The 14,875-nt window shown below is 43.7% G+C and overlaps 1 protein-coding gene across 1 annotated transcript in view; it reads left to right on the forward strand.

The window, feature by feature from the left end:
• REDIC1 (regulator of DNA class I crossover intermediates 1) overlaps positions 1-14,875 on the forward strand; it is a 139,807-nt gene that overhangs the window by 84,463 nt on the left and 40,469 nt on the right. Inside the window, exon 4 of the mRNA XM_075342558.1 lies at positions 245-374. Within this exon, the coding sequence (XP_075198673.1) occupies positions 245-374 (130 nt within the window). The remainder of the gene's footprint in view (positions 1-244; positions 375-14,875) is intronic.

A 14,875-nucleotide genomic window follows, 5' to 3' on the forward strand; every position in this document is an offset into this window, starting at 1 on the left:
TTAGTTTATTTGCTTCTTATTTTTTTGTGTATATAATTTATTTTAATTTAATAAAATTGATATTTATTTATGTGCATGATTTTTATTGCATTTTATTATTGGAAAAATATTTTTGGTTTGTAGTGTTTGGGGATTTCTATAAAGTATGCTGATATTTTGGTATTTGTAGTATGGGTCTTTGGGTCCAATATTGGTTAAAATTTGAACTAAAGCCTGGTTCAAGCTAAAACATTTTTCTTAATAGGCAAACACCCTCATCATGTGGATATATGTAAAAGAAAGGACAAATTTTCAGATGTTCGAATGAATGTACAGCTGCCAATGTCACCTGTTACTGTCCCTTCCAAAATATGTTTGGATGATTCTGAAATCATGTAAGTTGTAATGACACAATTTCTGCCCATTTGGGTTGTTTTGACAGAAATAAATATAATTATTGTAACAAACATATTAATGTACTTGTATTTTTAGTGCTGTTGTAATCAACCCCTTAAAGACTGAGCGATTTTTTCATTTTTTTCACCCCTTTTTCCAAGAGCCATAATATTTTTATTTTCCCGCTGACAAAGCGATACGAGGGCTTATTTTTTGTTGGACAAGTTGTAATATTGAATGTCACCATCTATTTTATCTTACTGTTTACTTGAAAATGGACAAAAAATTCCAACTTAAGTGAAATTGCAAAAAAACACAATTCCACAATCGTGTTTTTGGGCTTTGTTTTTTTTTGGCATCGGAAATGACTGGGAATTATGAGTATCCAGGTCAGATTATGACATTACCAAACTTGTATATGATTTTTTAATTAAGCCTTCACCACCCGGCGATGTTCCGTTTTTGTGCTTTCCTTTTTTTCTCCTTTTCTTCCATAAGCCATAACATTCCTATTTATCCGTTAATTTAGCTACATGAGAACTTTTTTTCTTGCCGGGGCAAGTTGTACTGCTGAATAAAATCATGCATTTTAACATGTAATGTACTGCAAAATGGAAAAAAATCCAAGTGCTGTGAAATTGCAAAAAATGTGCAATTGCGATTTTTTTGGAGTTTCATTTAGCATGTTCACTATATAGTAAACCTGACTGGGCAATATGATTCTCAAAGTCACTACAAGTACGTAGGTACCACACATGTATAGATTTCTTTCAATTTAAGGAGTGAAAAAAAAATCAGAAATTTGTAAAAAAAAAATAAAAAATTTGCTTTTGGCAAACCGTAACGTTTCTATTTTTCAGAATCTGGAGCTAAGTGATGGCTTATTTTTTGCACCATAAGCTCACTTTTTTACTGATATCATTTTTGGGAAAGAAGCAATGTTTTTATCGCCTCTTATTGCACTCTTGCGGCAGCCAAAACAATGTAATTCTGGCTTTTTGATTTTTTTTTTGTTATCCGGTTTATCGATGGGATTTTTTTTTTTTTTTTTTATATTTTGATGGATTGGACATTTCTTAACTCAGCTATACCAAATACAGTGGAACCTTGGATTATGAGCACAATTGGTTCTGGGACTGTGCTCTTAAATCAAGTTACTCTTATATCAAAGCAAATTTTTCCATAGGAAATAATTGAAATGCAGACAATTCGTTCCACAACCCAAAAATATTTACTGTATTTATACAAATTTATACAAACTTTTTACAGTAATGCAAAATCTACTGTGTTCATATAACAATTATTACAGTACGCTAGACAAAATACTATACAGTAAAAAACACATAAAGCAAATGAAATTGCACTTTAGCTCCAATAAAATTGTTGGTGTTCGAGAGGTACAGTATAAGCAATGTGCTGTACTGGTTAGCCAAAAGAGAGTACAATACTGTATCCAAAAATGCAAATTGATAGAAATGCTATATAGGATATACTGTACTGTACAATGGTATGCTGTATATTATATACAGTACAGCTGGTCAGAGCACGGTGAAAGGACAGAACCGGGAATGTGCACGGTGAGTATTTGCTCTTCTTGCAAAGCATTGCTCTTAAACCAAGTTACAAATTTGTAAAAACCTTTACTTGTCTTGCAAAACGCTTTCAAACCAAGTTACTCTTAATCCAAGGTTCCACTGTATGTAATTTTTTTTTATTTCTTTTATTTTCAATGGGTCAAAAGGGGAGCGATTTGAACTTGTGTTTTTTACTTTTTTGATATTCTTTAACACTTTTTTTTTCTCGTTTTATTTTTTTTATTTGTTCCCTTAGGGGACTTGAAGCTGCAAACATCCGATTGCTTGTGCTGTACGGAGCATTGAATCAGCACTGCTCTATAGCGCAAAACTCTTGACTTCCTATGAATGCAGACTCGCAGCCAACATTCACAGGAAATTCGTCATGGCAAACACAGGGGTCATCAGCTGACTTCTGTCTGTCTTGACAACCCATCGGAGGCCTGGGGTCATGTCATGGGGCCGGCAATTGGAGCATGAAATGGTGTGCTCCCCGCAGGCGTGTTTTAAATCCTGCATGCGAGCCCACATTAAAGCAAGGGACATGACCTTTCGCTTAACCCTTTCATGAACTAGGACGTAACAGTTTGTCCTTAATCACGTATGGGGGATCACCACCGGCTGCTGCAGTGAGCCGGTGGTGATCCCCGCACATGTGTGCTGATTTGAACACCAGTCATGTGTAGAGATGAGCGATGTTCGAGGTTCGCCAATTTCATGTTCGAGTGATTTTGGGGGGTGTTCGAGAGGCTCGACGAACTCGAGCCTTTTGCTAAAAGCTCGACAGTTCAAGTAGCGTTCGAGAACGGTTCGATCAACAAAAAGCCTAGCTAGTTAGTAGCTGGCTTTTCACTGTAATAGTATGAGTCACTGTGAATCACGCTATTATCAAAATTCAGCATATAGTGTGCGGGGGGGACGGGGTTTAGATCAGTGCTGCTGCTGAGATAATGCCGAACGCCACTTTTTTTTTCTTTTCCCTAACAGTTCGTACTGTGGGGCGGGCCAGGCTGTCAGCAAATCACAGAGACACACACTACAAAGTGGATTTTTGCCAGACAAGCAAGGGCATGTGTCATAGGCTGTGCATGTCACATGTCCTTGCCTTATAAGAAACGGCCATTTTCCACGTCGCCGCCATTATCTGTCTGGTGCGTGTGGGTGACAGTCACCGCTCCCGCTGCTGCAGCTGTGTGCGCTATAGAGATACAGTGCAATCTACACAGCGCTATAGGGAATAGGGACTACTGGTTATTTCAGCCCTTTTCAGGGCTGATTTACAGGCGTTCATAGCCATAGCTGCTAGGCAGGTCCGTGCAAGTGCTGTGTAGGGCTTTAGACAACAGCGTCTGACTACCTCAGCTCAGGCAATTCCTTGCTGCATTTTTTCATTAGCAGGGATAGAAAGTGAGGCTTCCTTTGCTGTCCACTGACCCACAGCACCCGTGCATTCCACCCACCTGCCCATTTTTGCCACACTATTTTATTTCCCCAAAGAGCTGACACTTTTTGTGCCATCCTAAAAGTGTCTGGAATACTAACTTAGTGTTCCTTTGCTGTCTACTGACCCACAGCACCCATGCATTCCACCCACCTGCCCATTTTTGCCACGCTATTTTATTTCCCCAAAGAGCTGACACTTTTTGTGGCATCCTAAAAGTGTCTGGAATACTAACTTATTGTTCCTTTGCTGTCCACTGACCGACAACACCCGTGCATTCCACCCACCTGCCCATTTTTGCCACGCTATTTTATTTCCTTAAAGAGCTGACACTTTTTGTGCCATCCTAAAAGTGTCTGGAATACTAACTTAGTGTTCGTTTGCTGTCCACTGACCCACAGCAGCCATGCATTCTACCCACCTGCCCATTTTTGCCACGCTATTTTATTTCCCCAAAGAGCTGACACTTTTTGTGCCATCCTAAAAGTGTCTGGAATACTAACTTGGTCAGTGGACAGCAAAGGAACACTAAGTTAGTATTCCAGACACTTTTAGGATGGCACAAAAAGTGTCAGCTCTTTGGGGAAATAAAATAGCGTGGCAAAAATGGGCAGGTGGGTGGAATGCACGGGTGTTGTCGGTCAGTGGACAGCAAAGGAACACTGACAACACCCGTGCATTCCACCCACCTGCCCATTTTTGCCACGCTATTTTACTTCCCCAAAGAGCTGACACTTTTTGTGGCATCCTAAAAGTGTCTGGAATACTAACTTAGTGTTCCTTTGCTGTCCACTGACCGACAACACCCGTGCATTCCACCCACCTGCCCATTTTTGCCACGCTATTTTATTTCCTTAAAGAGCTGACACTTTTTGTGCCATCCTAAAAGTGTCTGGAATACTAACTTAGTGTTCGTTTGCTGTCCACTGACCCACAGCAGCCGTGCATTCTACCCACCTGCCCATTTTTGCCACACTATTTTATTTCTCCAAAGAGCTGACACTTTTTGTGCCATCCTAAAAGTGTCTGGAATACTAACTTAGTGTTCCTTTGCTGTCCACTGACCCACAGCACCCGTGCATTCTACTCAACTGCCCATTTTTGCCACGCAATTCTAATTGCAAACTGTGCTGCCACTGTTAGGGACATACTAAAATTGACTGGGATACTCAGTGTTGGTTATTAAGCTGTCAATAAAGCTAGACCACCTCTGCATTGTACACACCTGTCCATTTTTGCTACGCAATTCTAATTGCAAACTGTGCTGCTACTGTTAGGGGCATACTAAACTTTACTGGGATACTACCTTAGTGTTCTTTTGCTGGCAATAACGGTACAGCACCTGTGCATGGTACACACCTGTCCATTTTTGCTACGCAATTCTAATTGCAAACTGTGCTGCCACTGTTAGGGGCATACTAAAATTGACTGGGATACTCAGTGTTGGTTATTCAGCTGTCAATAAAGCTAGACCACCTCTGCATGGTACACACCTGTCCATTTTTGCTACGCAATTCTAATTGAAAACTGTGCTGCCACTGTTAGGGGCATACTAAAATTGACTGGGATACTACCTTAGTGTTTCTTTGCTGGCAGTCATGGTACAGCACCTGTGCATGGTACACACCTGTCCATTTTTTTCTACGCAATTCTAATTGCAAACTGTGCTGCCACTGTTAGGGGCATACTAAAATTGACTGGGATACTCAGTGTTCGTTCTTCTGCTATCAATAAAGCTAGACCACCTCTGCATTGCACACCACCTCGACATTTTTGCTACCATATTTTAAGTGTCCAATCTTGTTGCTAACAAAATGAGTGGCAAAACGACAGATGCTGGTGGAAAGGGGAACAGGCGGGTTGGAAAAGGAAAAAAAGTTTGTGTCCATGGGGTAGGTGAGAAAGCTACATTAACATCTGCTGAAGAAAGGCCATCTTACAGCAAAAGTAAGATGTCTACTACTTTCCGTGGACAATCGGATGTGCTACCTTTTTTACGGAACCGAAAAACTGTAACAAAGGTAGATGATGCACAAAAAAAAAGAACATGCTAGAATGGATCTCAAGTGCTCCAACAAGTGCCCTCTCCTCCACCTCAACTTCAACATCCAAAAAACAACAGTCCTCTGAGTTGTCACCCAAATCGCACTTGCTTTCTCCCAGCTCTCAAGTCTCCACCCGCTCTGCAGAGTATGGTGTAACAGAGATGGCTGAGTCTGCAGAGCTGTTCAGTCACACTATACCTTGGAAATCAGAGGTCTGCTCCCAAGCTACAGTGTGTACAGACCAGGAAATGGTCTACAGTGATGCCCAGAAGCTTTGTGACTCAGATTCAGGCCCTGATGACCACGTTTCTGAGCATAATGTAGACCCTCATTCCCAAACTGTAACACCTGTTAGTGGAGACAATGAGGAACATACTGATGATGATGAGACGCAGATACCAGATTGGGATGACAACTTAACTATTCAGTCAGGGCAGGAAGAGGTTAGGTCTGAGGGCGAGGGGAGTGCAAACAAAGTGCTTGATGATGAAGTTCTAGATCCCACTTATTGTCAACCCACAGTCAGGCACTCGAGGAGGTCACCAGAGGCGGTGGAGGAGGATAGGACTGACAACGAAGTTACCTTGCACCTTCCTGGACAGAGTTGCATCGCTCCAGAAGTCTTTCGGCCTGCCAGTTCATCGCCTGAAATGCGATGTGCCGACACGCTGGAATTCGACTCTCCACATGTTGCAGCGACTGTGGCAGCACTGCCGAGCCCTGGTACAATACGTTATGATGTATAGCCTGGGCCAATGAGATACAGAGGTGGGGAAGATCACACTGCTGGAGTGGTCTCAGATCAACGACCTATACACCCTTCTGCACAGTTTCGACATGGCGACGAATATGTTTAGCGCTGAAAATGCCATTATCAGCATGACAATTCCAGTCATTTACATGCTGGAGCACACGCTAAACATTATTCGGAGTCAGGTGGTGGGACAAAAGGAAGGGGAGAAAGTACAGGAGGATTCATATGCGCAAGGGATACCAACATCTACAAGGTCCAGAAGTTCATCATCACCAAGGCGGCAGGCATGGGACGGTGGGGGAGAGGGATTAACAAGGGCGCATGGTAGCAGCCGAAATGTTGAGGAAGGTTCAGGAGCCGAGGAAGAAATGGAGGACGAACTCTCGATAGGCATGGAAGACTCAGCAGATGAGGGAGACCTTGGTCAAATTTCGGTTGAACGAGGTTGGGGGGAGATGTCAGAGGAAGAAAGCACGGTTATCACCTCGCCGCCACAAACACAGCGAGGACTTGGTCCGCATGGATGCGCAAGACATATGAGCGCCTTCTTGCTGCACTACCTACAACATGACCCTCGGATTTTCCGAATTAGAAGTGATGATGACTACTGGGTTGCCACACTATCAGATCCCTGGTACAAGTCCAAATTTGGAGAAATAATTCCAGCCATAGAAAGGGACGCACGTATGCAGGAGTATCAGCAGAAGCTGTTACTCAATCTTAGCTCGGCTTTTCCACCAAACACCAGTGGTGCACGGAGTGAATCTCTCAGTTGTAACTTGCCAAACATGGGACGGTCTCGTCATTATCAGTCAAACCGTAACAGCAACACCGTATCTGGTGCTGGTAACAGCAATTTTATGGAATCGTTTCATAATTTTTTTAGACCATCCAATGCAAGGCCACAAGAGACAAGAAGTCTGACACATAGTCAACGGCTGGAGAGGATGATAGAGGAGTATCTCCAAATGAACATCGATGCCATGACTTTGCAACTGGAGCCTTGCTCATTTTGGGCTTCCAATCTTCAAAAATGGCCTGAGCTCGCCACTTACACCTTGGAGATCTTGTCGTGTCCCATAGCCAGCGTTGTCTCGGAACGTGTCTTCAGTGCTGCTGGGTGTGTGCAGACAGATAAGCGCACGCATCTGTCCAGTGACAATGTGGACAGACTAACGTTCATCAAGATGAAAAAGTCATGGATCCGCAAGGACTTTACTACCCCTGTGTCATTCTGGGGAGAGTAAAGGCTGGCGTATTTTGGAATGTGCCTGATGCAAATCTACCTGTCAAGTTTGCAACTGGGGCACAAGTGATGCCACTGAAGGGGTGCCTGTGGGACCCAATTTTTGGAAAAATGGAGACTCTGCTTGGAGTCCCCTTGCTGTGTTTTTAAAAACGAGCAAAGATGAACAAGTCATGGTTCAGCAAAGGCTTTGCTACCTACCCTGGTGTCATCCTGGGGACAGTTAAGGCTGGCGTATTTTGGAATGTGCTTGATGCAAATCTACCTGTCAAGTTTGCAACTGGGGCACAAGTGATGCCACTGAAGGGGTGTCTGTGGGGCCCAATTTTTAGAAAAAAGGGAGACTCTGCTTGGAGTCCCCTTTCTGTGTTTTTAAAAATGAGCCAAGTTGAACAAGTCATGGTTCAGCAAAGACTTTGCTACCTACCCCGGTGTAATCCTGGGGACAGTTAAGACTGGCGTATTTTTGAATGTGCTTGATGCTAATCAATACATCCAGTTTGCAACTGGGGCACAAGGGATGCCACTGAAGTGGTGTCTGTGGGGCCCAATTTTTGGAAAAAAGGGAGACTCAGATTGGAGTACCCTTTATGTGTTTTACATGATTTTAGAAGGGCATGACATGCCTATATCTGTGTCTCCTCCTCTTTTTCCTCGTCCAGCTGTTTTATTTTCGCATGAGTATATGTTCTTGTCACTTTCCCATGTGTTTGTGGTGTCTTGGGAGTTGTTTGTTAATTTTGGACACCTTTGAAGGTGTTTTCTATGTGTTTTTATGCGTTTGCCTGCCATTGTTTTCAATGGGGTTCGAGAGGTTCGTTGAACGGTTCGTCGAGCCGAAATCGAACGCGGCCTCCGTTCGACGAACCGAACTCGAGCCTTTAGAGGCTCGCTCATCTCTAGTCATGTGTGCTTCGCAGGCACAGGTGGATCTGCGATCCACCCACCAGTTAAATCGGGTTGCCAAAATGTGACAGCGCAATTTAAAGCGCCTCAGCGGGGAACGGACATTTCCCCACCGCAATCTATGAAAATATAAAATTAATTTATCTGATCTGTAAATGGCGTAGCGGCAAAAAAATTCCAGACGGCAAAATTAAGTTTTTTAATCGTCACAAATTTTATGCAAACTGCAATAACAGGCGATCAAAACTTAGCATCTGAGCAAAAATGGTACCAGTAACACTAGAAGTCCCAGAAATTTCAAGCTCCCCCCTGAAGTCCCGAAAGAGGGTCAAATGACCCTTAGTCCAAACTGAATAGAACTAACTAGAAACTAAATGGCTAAACTCAATGGAAAACAACAACCTCCTGTGGTGCGACAGTAATGGCCTTAATTACAGAACAAAAGACGGTGGTTATAGGATGTTAGCTAAAATCTTTCAGGTCATTCGACCCGTCTCTGGGTTCCAAAGGTAGAAATGTTAATTGACCCCTCTCTGGGACTTCTAGTGTTAAAACCTCAGCTCGAGACACAAAAAATAAGCCGTCACTGAGCCCCATATCCCGAAAAATGAAAATACTACGGGTCACAGAAAATGACGTAAAAAGATTGCCACTTTTTTGGACAAACGTCTGAATTTTTTGAACCCCTTAGATAAAAGTAAACCTATACATGTTTAGCGTCTGCGAACGCATACCGACTTGAGGCATCACACTGATACATCAGTTTTTACCATATATTGAACACAGTGACTAAAATACCCCAAAAACAATCGTTCAATCGTACTTTTTTTTGCAATTTTTCTGCACTTGGCATTTTTTTGACGTTTTCCTGTACACTTTGGGTAAAACGTATGGCTTCATTTAAAAGTACAACTCGTCCCGCAATAAACAAACCCTTATATGGCAAGACTGATGTAAAAATAAAAACGTTATGGCTCTTGGAAGAAGGGGAGCAAAACCCCCCCAAAAAAACGGAAAATTGCCTGTGGGGATTAAATATATGTCAAAGGTCATAAAGGGGTTAAATGCTAAAAAAAAAAAAAAAAAATAGGAAAATCATTAAAAAAAATGAGCTTCAGTTGCTAAATTTGAAAACACATTTTCAATGGAGCTGTGTGAGGGCTTTATTTTTGCTTGGTTATCTGATGTTTTTATTGATATTATTTTGGGGTAGACACGACTCTTTGCTTATTATTGCAGTTTTTTGTGGAGTTATGGCACCAAAAACCCACAATTCGGGCATTTCAATTTTTTTTCTCTTTACAGTTTTTCAGAGGTTGGGTCAATTAATTTTAAATTTTCATAGATAAGACTTTTCTGAACACATTGTTAACAAATATGTGTATTTTTTTTCTTTTCTTTAATGTTAACTGGGGTAAGGGGTGTGATTTGTATTTTTAATTCTTTTTTTATTTTTTATACATCTTTAAAAACTTTTTCTGTTTTACTTTATTGATTATTCCCCTTAGGGGACTTGAACCTGCGATTGTTTAATTTCTAGTGCTATACCATGTCATTGATATATAATAAAAATCACAGTCTTCTATGACACCCAGCCAGAGGCTGGACATCACAAGAGAGATGATATGACAGGCCCCCAACTGTCATAGCAACTCATAGGTTTCCTACAATCACGTCGCAGGGAAGCCGATATTCACCCAAACTAACTTTTGAGTTGGATTGTGACTAGTGTTGAGCGAGTAGTTGACTATTCGTACTCGCTATGCTGTCAGCGAGTACTGACCACTACTCGCATATTTGTTACGAGTAGCGGGCACAATGTAAGTCAATGGGAAATGCTCGTTAAGTATCGAGTAACCCAAAATCCGTACTAATCGCTACTCGTACGAAAATTACGGCTTTCGGGTAACTTGCTACTTAGCGAGTATTTTCCATTGACATAATTGTGCCCGCTATTCGTAACGAATATGCGAGTAGTGGACAGTATTTGCTAACAGCATAGCGAGTACGAATAGTCAACTACTCGCTCAACACTAATTGTGGCACTTAAATGCTGCTGTTAATTACTTGACAGAGGAATTTAACACGGTAACAGCAGCGGTTAGCAGTTAGTTGCCAACTCTATAACTGACATCTGCCCAGTGTGGAGCGGGCTCTGCTTTTGAGTCCGCTCCAAAGCCCCTGGCAGGATCCAAGATTAGAGATGATCAAATCTGAGTACCTTACAAAACGTGAGCAAACACAGACTACAAAAAAAACAGACATTGAGTTCGGAGATCAGGTGCTTTTATATATGCAAACCACTCGCTCAAGCTTCACTATGCTCAAGTACGCTCGGTGCTCAGCCCAGTGGGAGCCGCTTGCAGTGTTTGATCAGTTCGCACCGGGGGTAACAGCAGCATGATTGGAAGTCATGTGGACCAAAAAAAAGGAAAAACTCCATCCACCCACCTCCGGAAGTGATCTGTTTATGGCTTGCTGCATTTGGGCAGAGACCTGACCTGCCCAATTAGTGACTTCCATTAGGGTTCAGGTTAAGTCCGGGTTCCAAACCAAACTTTTTCAAAAATCCAGCTGCACTCGCTGAACCGAACTTCCACAGTTCCGCTCATCTCTATCATTAATGGCTTTTTCCTCCAGGGGATAATAAAGAGTTAAATAGTTTTATACTGTGGCCCTGATTTATCAATATTACCATTGGGACATTGGTAAACAATGTTTGTTTTACTTCTGTGACAGACAGAATTAAAAAATAAACCCAGAAAATCACATTGTATGATTTTTAAAATAAATAATTAGCATTTTATTGCATGTAGTAAGTATTTGACACAATAGAAAAACAGAACTTAATATTTGGTACAGAAACCTTTGTTTGCCATTACAGAGGTCAGACGTTTCCTGTAGTTCTTGACTAAGTTTTCACACACTGCAACAGGGATTTTGGCCCCCTTTTCCACACATGTTCTCCAGATCTTTCAAGTTTCAGGAATGTCGCTGGACAACATTGAGCTTCAGCTCCCTCCAAAAATGTTCTATAAGGTTCAGGTCTGGAGACTGGCTAGATCACTCCAGGACCTTGAAATGCTTTCACACAGCCACTTCTTAGTTGCCCTGGCTATTTTTTTTGGGTCATTTTTGGGTCACTTTGCTGGAAGACTCAGCAAAGATCCATCTTCAATGCTGTTACTGAAGGAAGGAGGTTGTTGGCCAAAATCTCATGATACTTGACCCCATCCAGCATCCTTTTAATACGGCGCAGTTGTCTTCTCCCCATTTGCAGAAAAGCAATACCAAAGAATGATGTTTCTAGCCTCATGTTTCATGGTTGGCACCGTGTTCTTGGGGTTGTACTCATCCTTCTTTCTCCAAACATGGTGAGTAGAGTTGAGAACAAAAAGTACTATTTTGGTCTCATATGACACTTGACCTTCTCCTATGCCTCATTTGGATCATCCAGCTGGTCATTGGCAAAGTTCAAACGGGCCTAGACATGTGCTGGCGTGAGCAGGGGGACCTTTTGTGCTCTGCAGGATTTTAATCCATTACGGCGTAGTGTGTTACGAATATTTGAAACTCTGGTTCCAGCTCCCTTTAGATTATTGACCAGGTCCTCCCGTGTAGTTCTGGGCTGATTTCTGACCTTTCTCAGAATTATCCTTACCCTACAAAGCAAAATCTTGTATGGAGCTCCAAACTGAGGAAGATTGACAGTCATCTTGTGTTTCTTCCATTTTCTAATAATTATGCCAGCAGTCGTTGCCTTCTAACCAAGCTGCTTGTGTATTGTCCAGTAGCCTATCACATGCTTGTGCAGGTCTACAATTTTGACCCTGGTGTCCTTACACAGATCTTTGGTTTTGGCCATAGTGGAGAGATTAGAGTCTGATTGATTGAGTGTATGGAAGGTGTCTTTTAGGCTAGGTTCACATTTCCGTTTAAATATATCAGTCACAATCCACGGCTCTGGTAAACAACGGCATCCGTCTAGCGGATTCCGTTGTGTCCCATAGACTTGTATTATATGTGACGGATTGCGACTGATGACCTTGCGTTGCATCCGCTGCGGTCAGTCGTTTTTTGACTGACCGTCGGGCGGGAGCAACGCAGATTGTAACGTTTTTCTGGCCGTCAAAATTAACGCGCCGCGCAGGAATCCGTCGCCATCCGTCAACCTTGTAATGGATGTCTATGGTGCTGGATTCCATCGTAATCCGCCTTACAACGGAATCCAGCGCTGGATTCCGTCATGCTCTACTGAGCATGCTCAGCATGTTTGGCACACCCACTGGTCTGTCCCAAACACAAACGGATCATGACTGATCCTTAAAAAAAAACGGACGCATAGCGGATGTAACGGACGCAACGGATCAGTTTTTTCACAGGATTCCTGTGAAAGGAATCCTGTGAAAAACACATCCGTTGCGTCAGTTGACATCTAAAAAACAACTGATCCGTTGCTGATGGATTTAAAACAACGGAAATGTGAACCTAGCCTTATTCAGGTAATGAGTTCAAACACGTGCAGCTAATACATGTAATGAGTGCAGAGTGGGAGGGCTTCTTAAAGAAAAACTAACAGGTCTGTGAGAGCCCGAATTCTTGCTGGTTGGAGGGTGATCAAATACTTATTTCATACAATAAAATGAAAATTAATTTATTTAAAAATCATACAATGTGATTTTCTGGATTTTTTTTTTGGATTCTGTCACAGTTAGGCTAGGTTCACACTTCCGTTAAATTGTATCAGTCACAATCCGCTGCTCTGGTAAACAACGGAATCCGTTTAGCGGATTCCATTGTTCCTATAGACTTGTATGAGCGGCGGATTGTGACTGATGATGCTGCGTTGCACCCTCCGCCCGACTGATCAGTCGTGGAACGACTGACCGCTGGGTGGGAGGAACGCAGCATGTAACATTTTTTGAGTAGTGCAATCCGTCGGATTTCGCTGCGCATGCTCTCTAGCTCCCTGCACACGTCACCAGCTTTGCTTGGTTACCCGATATTTACCCTAGTTACGGTGCAAGGAGCCAGCGCTAAGCGGTGTACGCCCGTAACCAAGGTAAATATCGGGTAACCAAGGTAAACATCGGGTGCTTTGCTTTACCCGATATATAGTCTGGTTACGTGTGCAGGGAGCCAACACTTCCCCGCTCTGCCCCGCCCCCTCCCGCACTCCGCACATGTACACACACACTCACAACACACACTCACCTGTCCCCAGCCATGCAGACCGCAGCACTGCCACTGACATCCTCAGCGCCTGGCTCCGCCCCCGCTCGGCTCCGCCCCCTCCCGCACTCCGCATGTGTACACTCACACACACACACACACTCACACTCTCACCTGTCCCCAGCCATGCAGACCGCAGCAATGCCACTGACATCCTCAGCGCCTGGCTCCGCCCCCACTCGGCTCCGCCCCCCGCTCGGCTCTGCCCCCTTCCGCACACAACGGAGTCCGACAATGAAATTCTTTTCTTTGTCATCCGTTGTCACCCGTTGTACAACGCATCAGTCACATGCGTCAAGTGACGCATGTGACTGATACAATAGAACGGAAGTGTGAACTTAGCCTCAAAGTGTACCTATTATAAAAATTTACAGAGCTCACAATTATTTGTAGGTGGGAAAACGTGCAAAATCGGCAGCGTATCAAATACTTGTTTTCCCCACTGAGTACATATATATATACTAGAAGGTGGCCCGATTCTACGCATCGGGTATTCTAGAATTTACGTATTGTGTAGTTCATGTATGATTTTTGTTATAGATATATATATATATAGATGTTGTTGTGTGTAGTTACCAAGTGTTTGTGTAGGACGCTGTACATGTTCTGGGTGTTGTCTGGGTGTGGCGAGGGGTGAGAGCGGTGTTGTATGTGTGTTGCGTTGTTTGTGGAGCGCTGTGTGTCTGTCGCGTTGTGTGTGTGTGTGTTGCGCGGTTTGTGTGGGTGTGGTGTGTTTTGGGGGGAGGTATGTTTTGTGCAATGTGTATGTTGTGCGGTATGTGCGTATATTTATGTATGCCGCGGTGTTTGTGTGTTGGGTGTTGTGTGTGTGCAGCGTTGTCTGTGTGTGTGGGTGTCTGTGTATGGCGGTGTTTGTGGTTCCCTGTGTGTGTGTGTGTGTGTTGGGGGGAGGTGTGCACCTCCCATCGTGCTCCATCCCCCATGCTGCGCACCCCCATCATGCCCCATCCCCTATGCTGCGCATTCCCCATCGTGCTCCATCCCCCATGCTGCGCACCCCCCATCGTGCTCCATCCCCCATGCTGCGCACTCCCCATCGTTCTCCATCCTCCATGCTGCGCACTCCCCATCGTGCTCCATCCTCCATGCTGCGCACTCCCCATCATGCTCCATCCCCCATGCTGCGCACCCCCCATCGTGCTACATCCCCCATGCTGCGCACCCCCCATCGTGCTACATCCCCCATGCTGCGCACTCCCCATCGTGCTACATCCCCCATGCTGCGCACTCCCCATCGTGCTACATCCCCCATGCTGCGCACCCCCCATCGTGCTACATCCG

The sequence above is a fragment of the Anomaloglossus baeobatrachus genome, chromosome 4 (genome assembly GCF_048569485.1).
Source record: "Anomaloglossus baeobatrachus isolate aAnoBae1 chromosome 4, aAnoBae1.hap1, whole genome shotgun sequence".
NCBI classification, from domain to species: Eukaryota; Metazoa; Chordata; class Amphibia; order Anura; family Aromobatidae; genus Anomaloglossus; species Anomaloglossus baeobatrachus.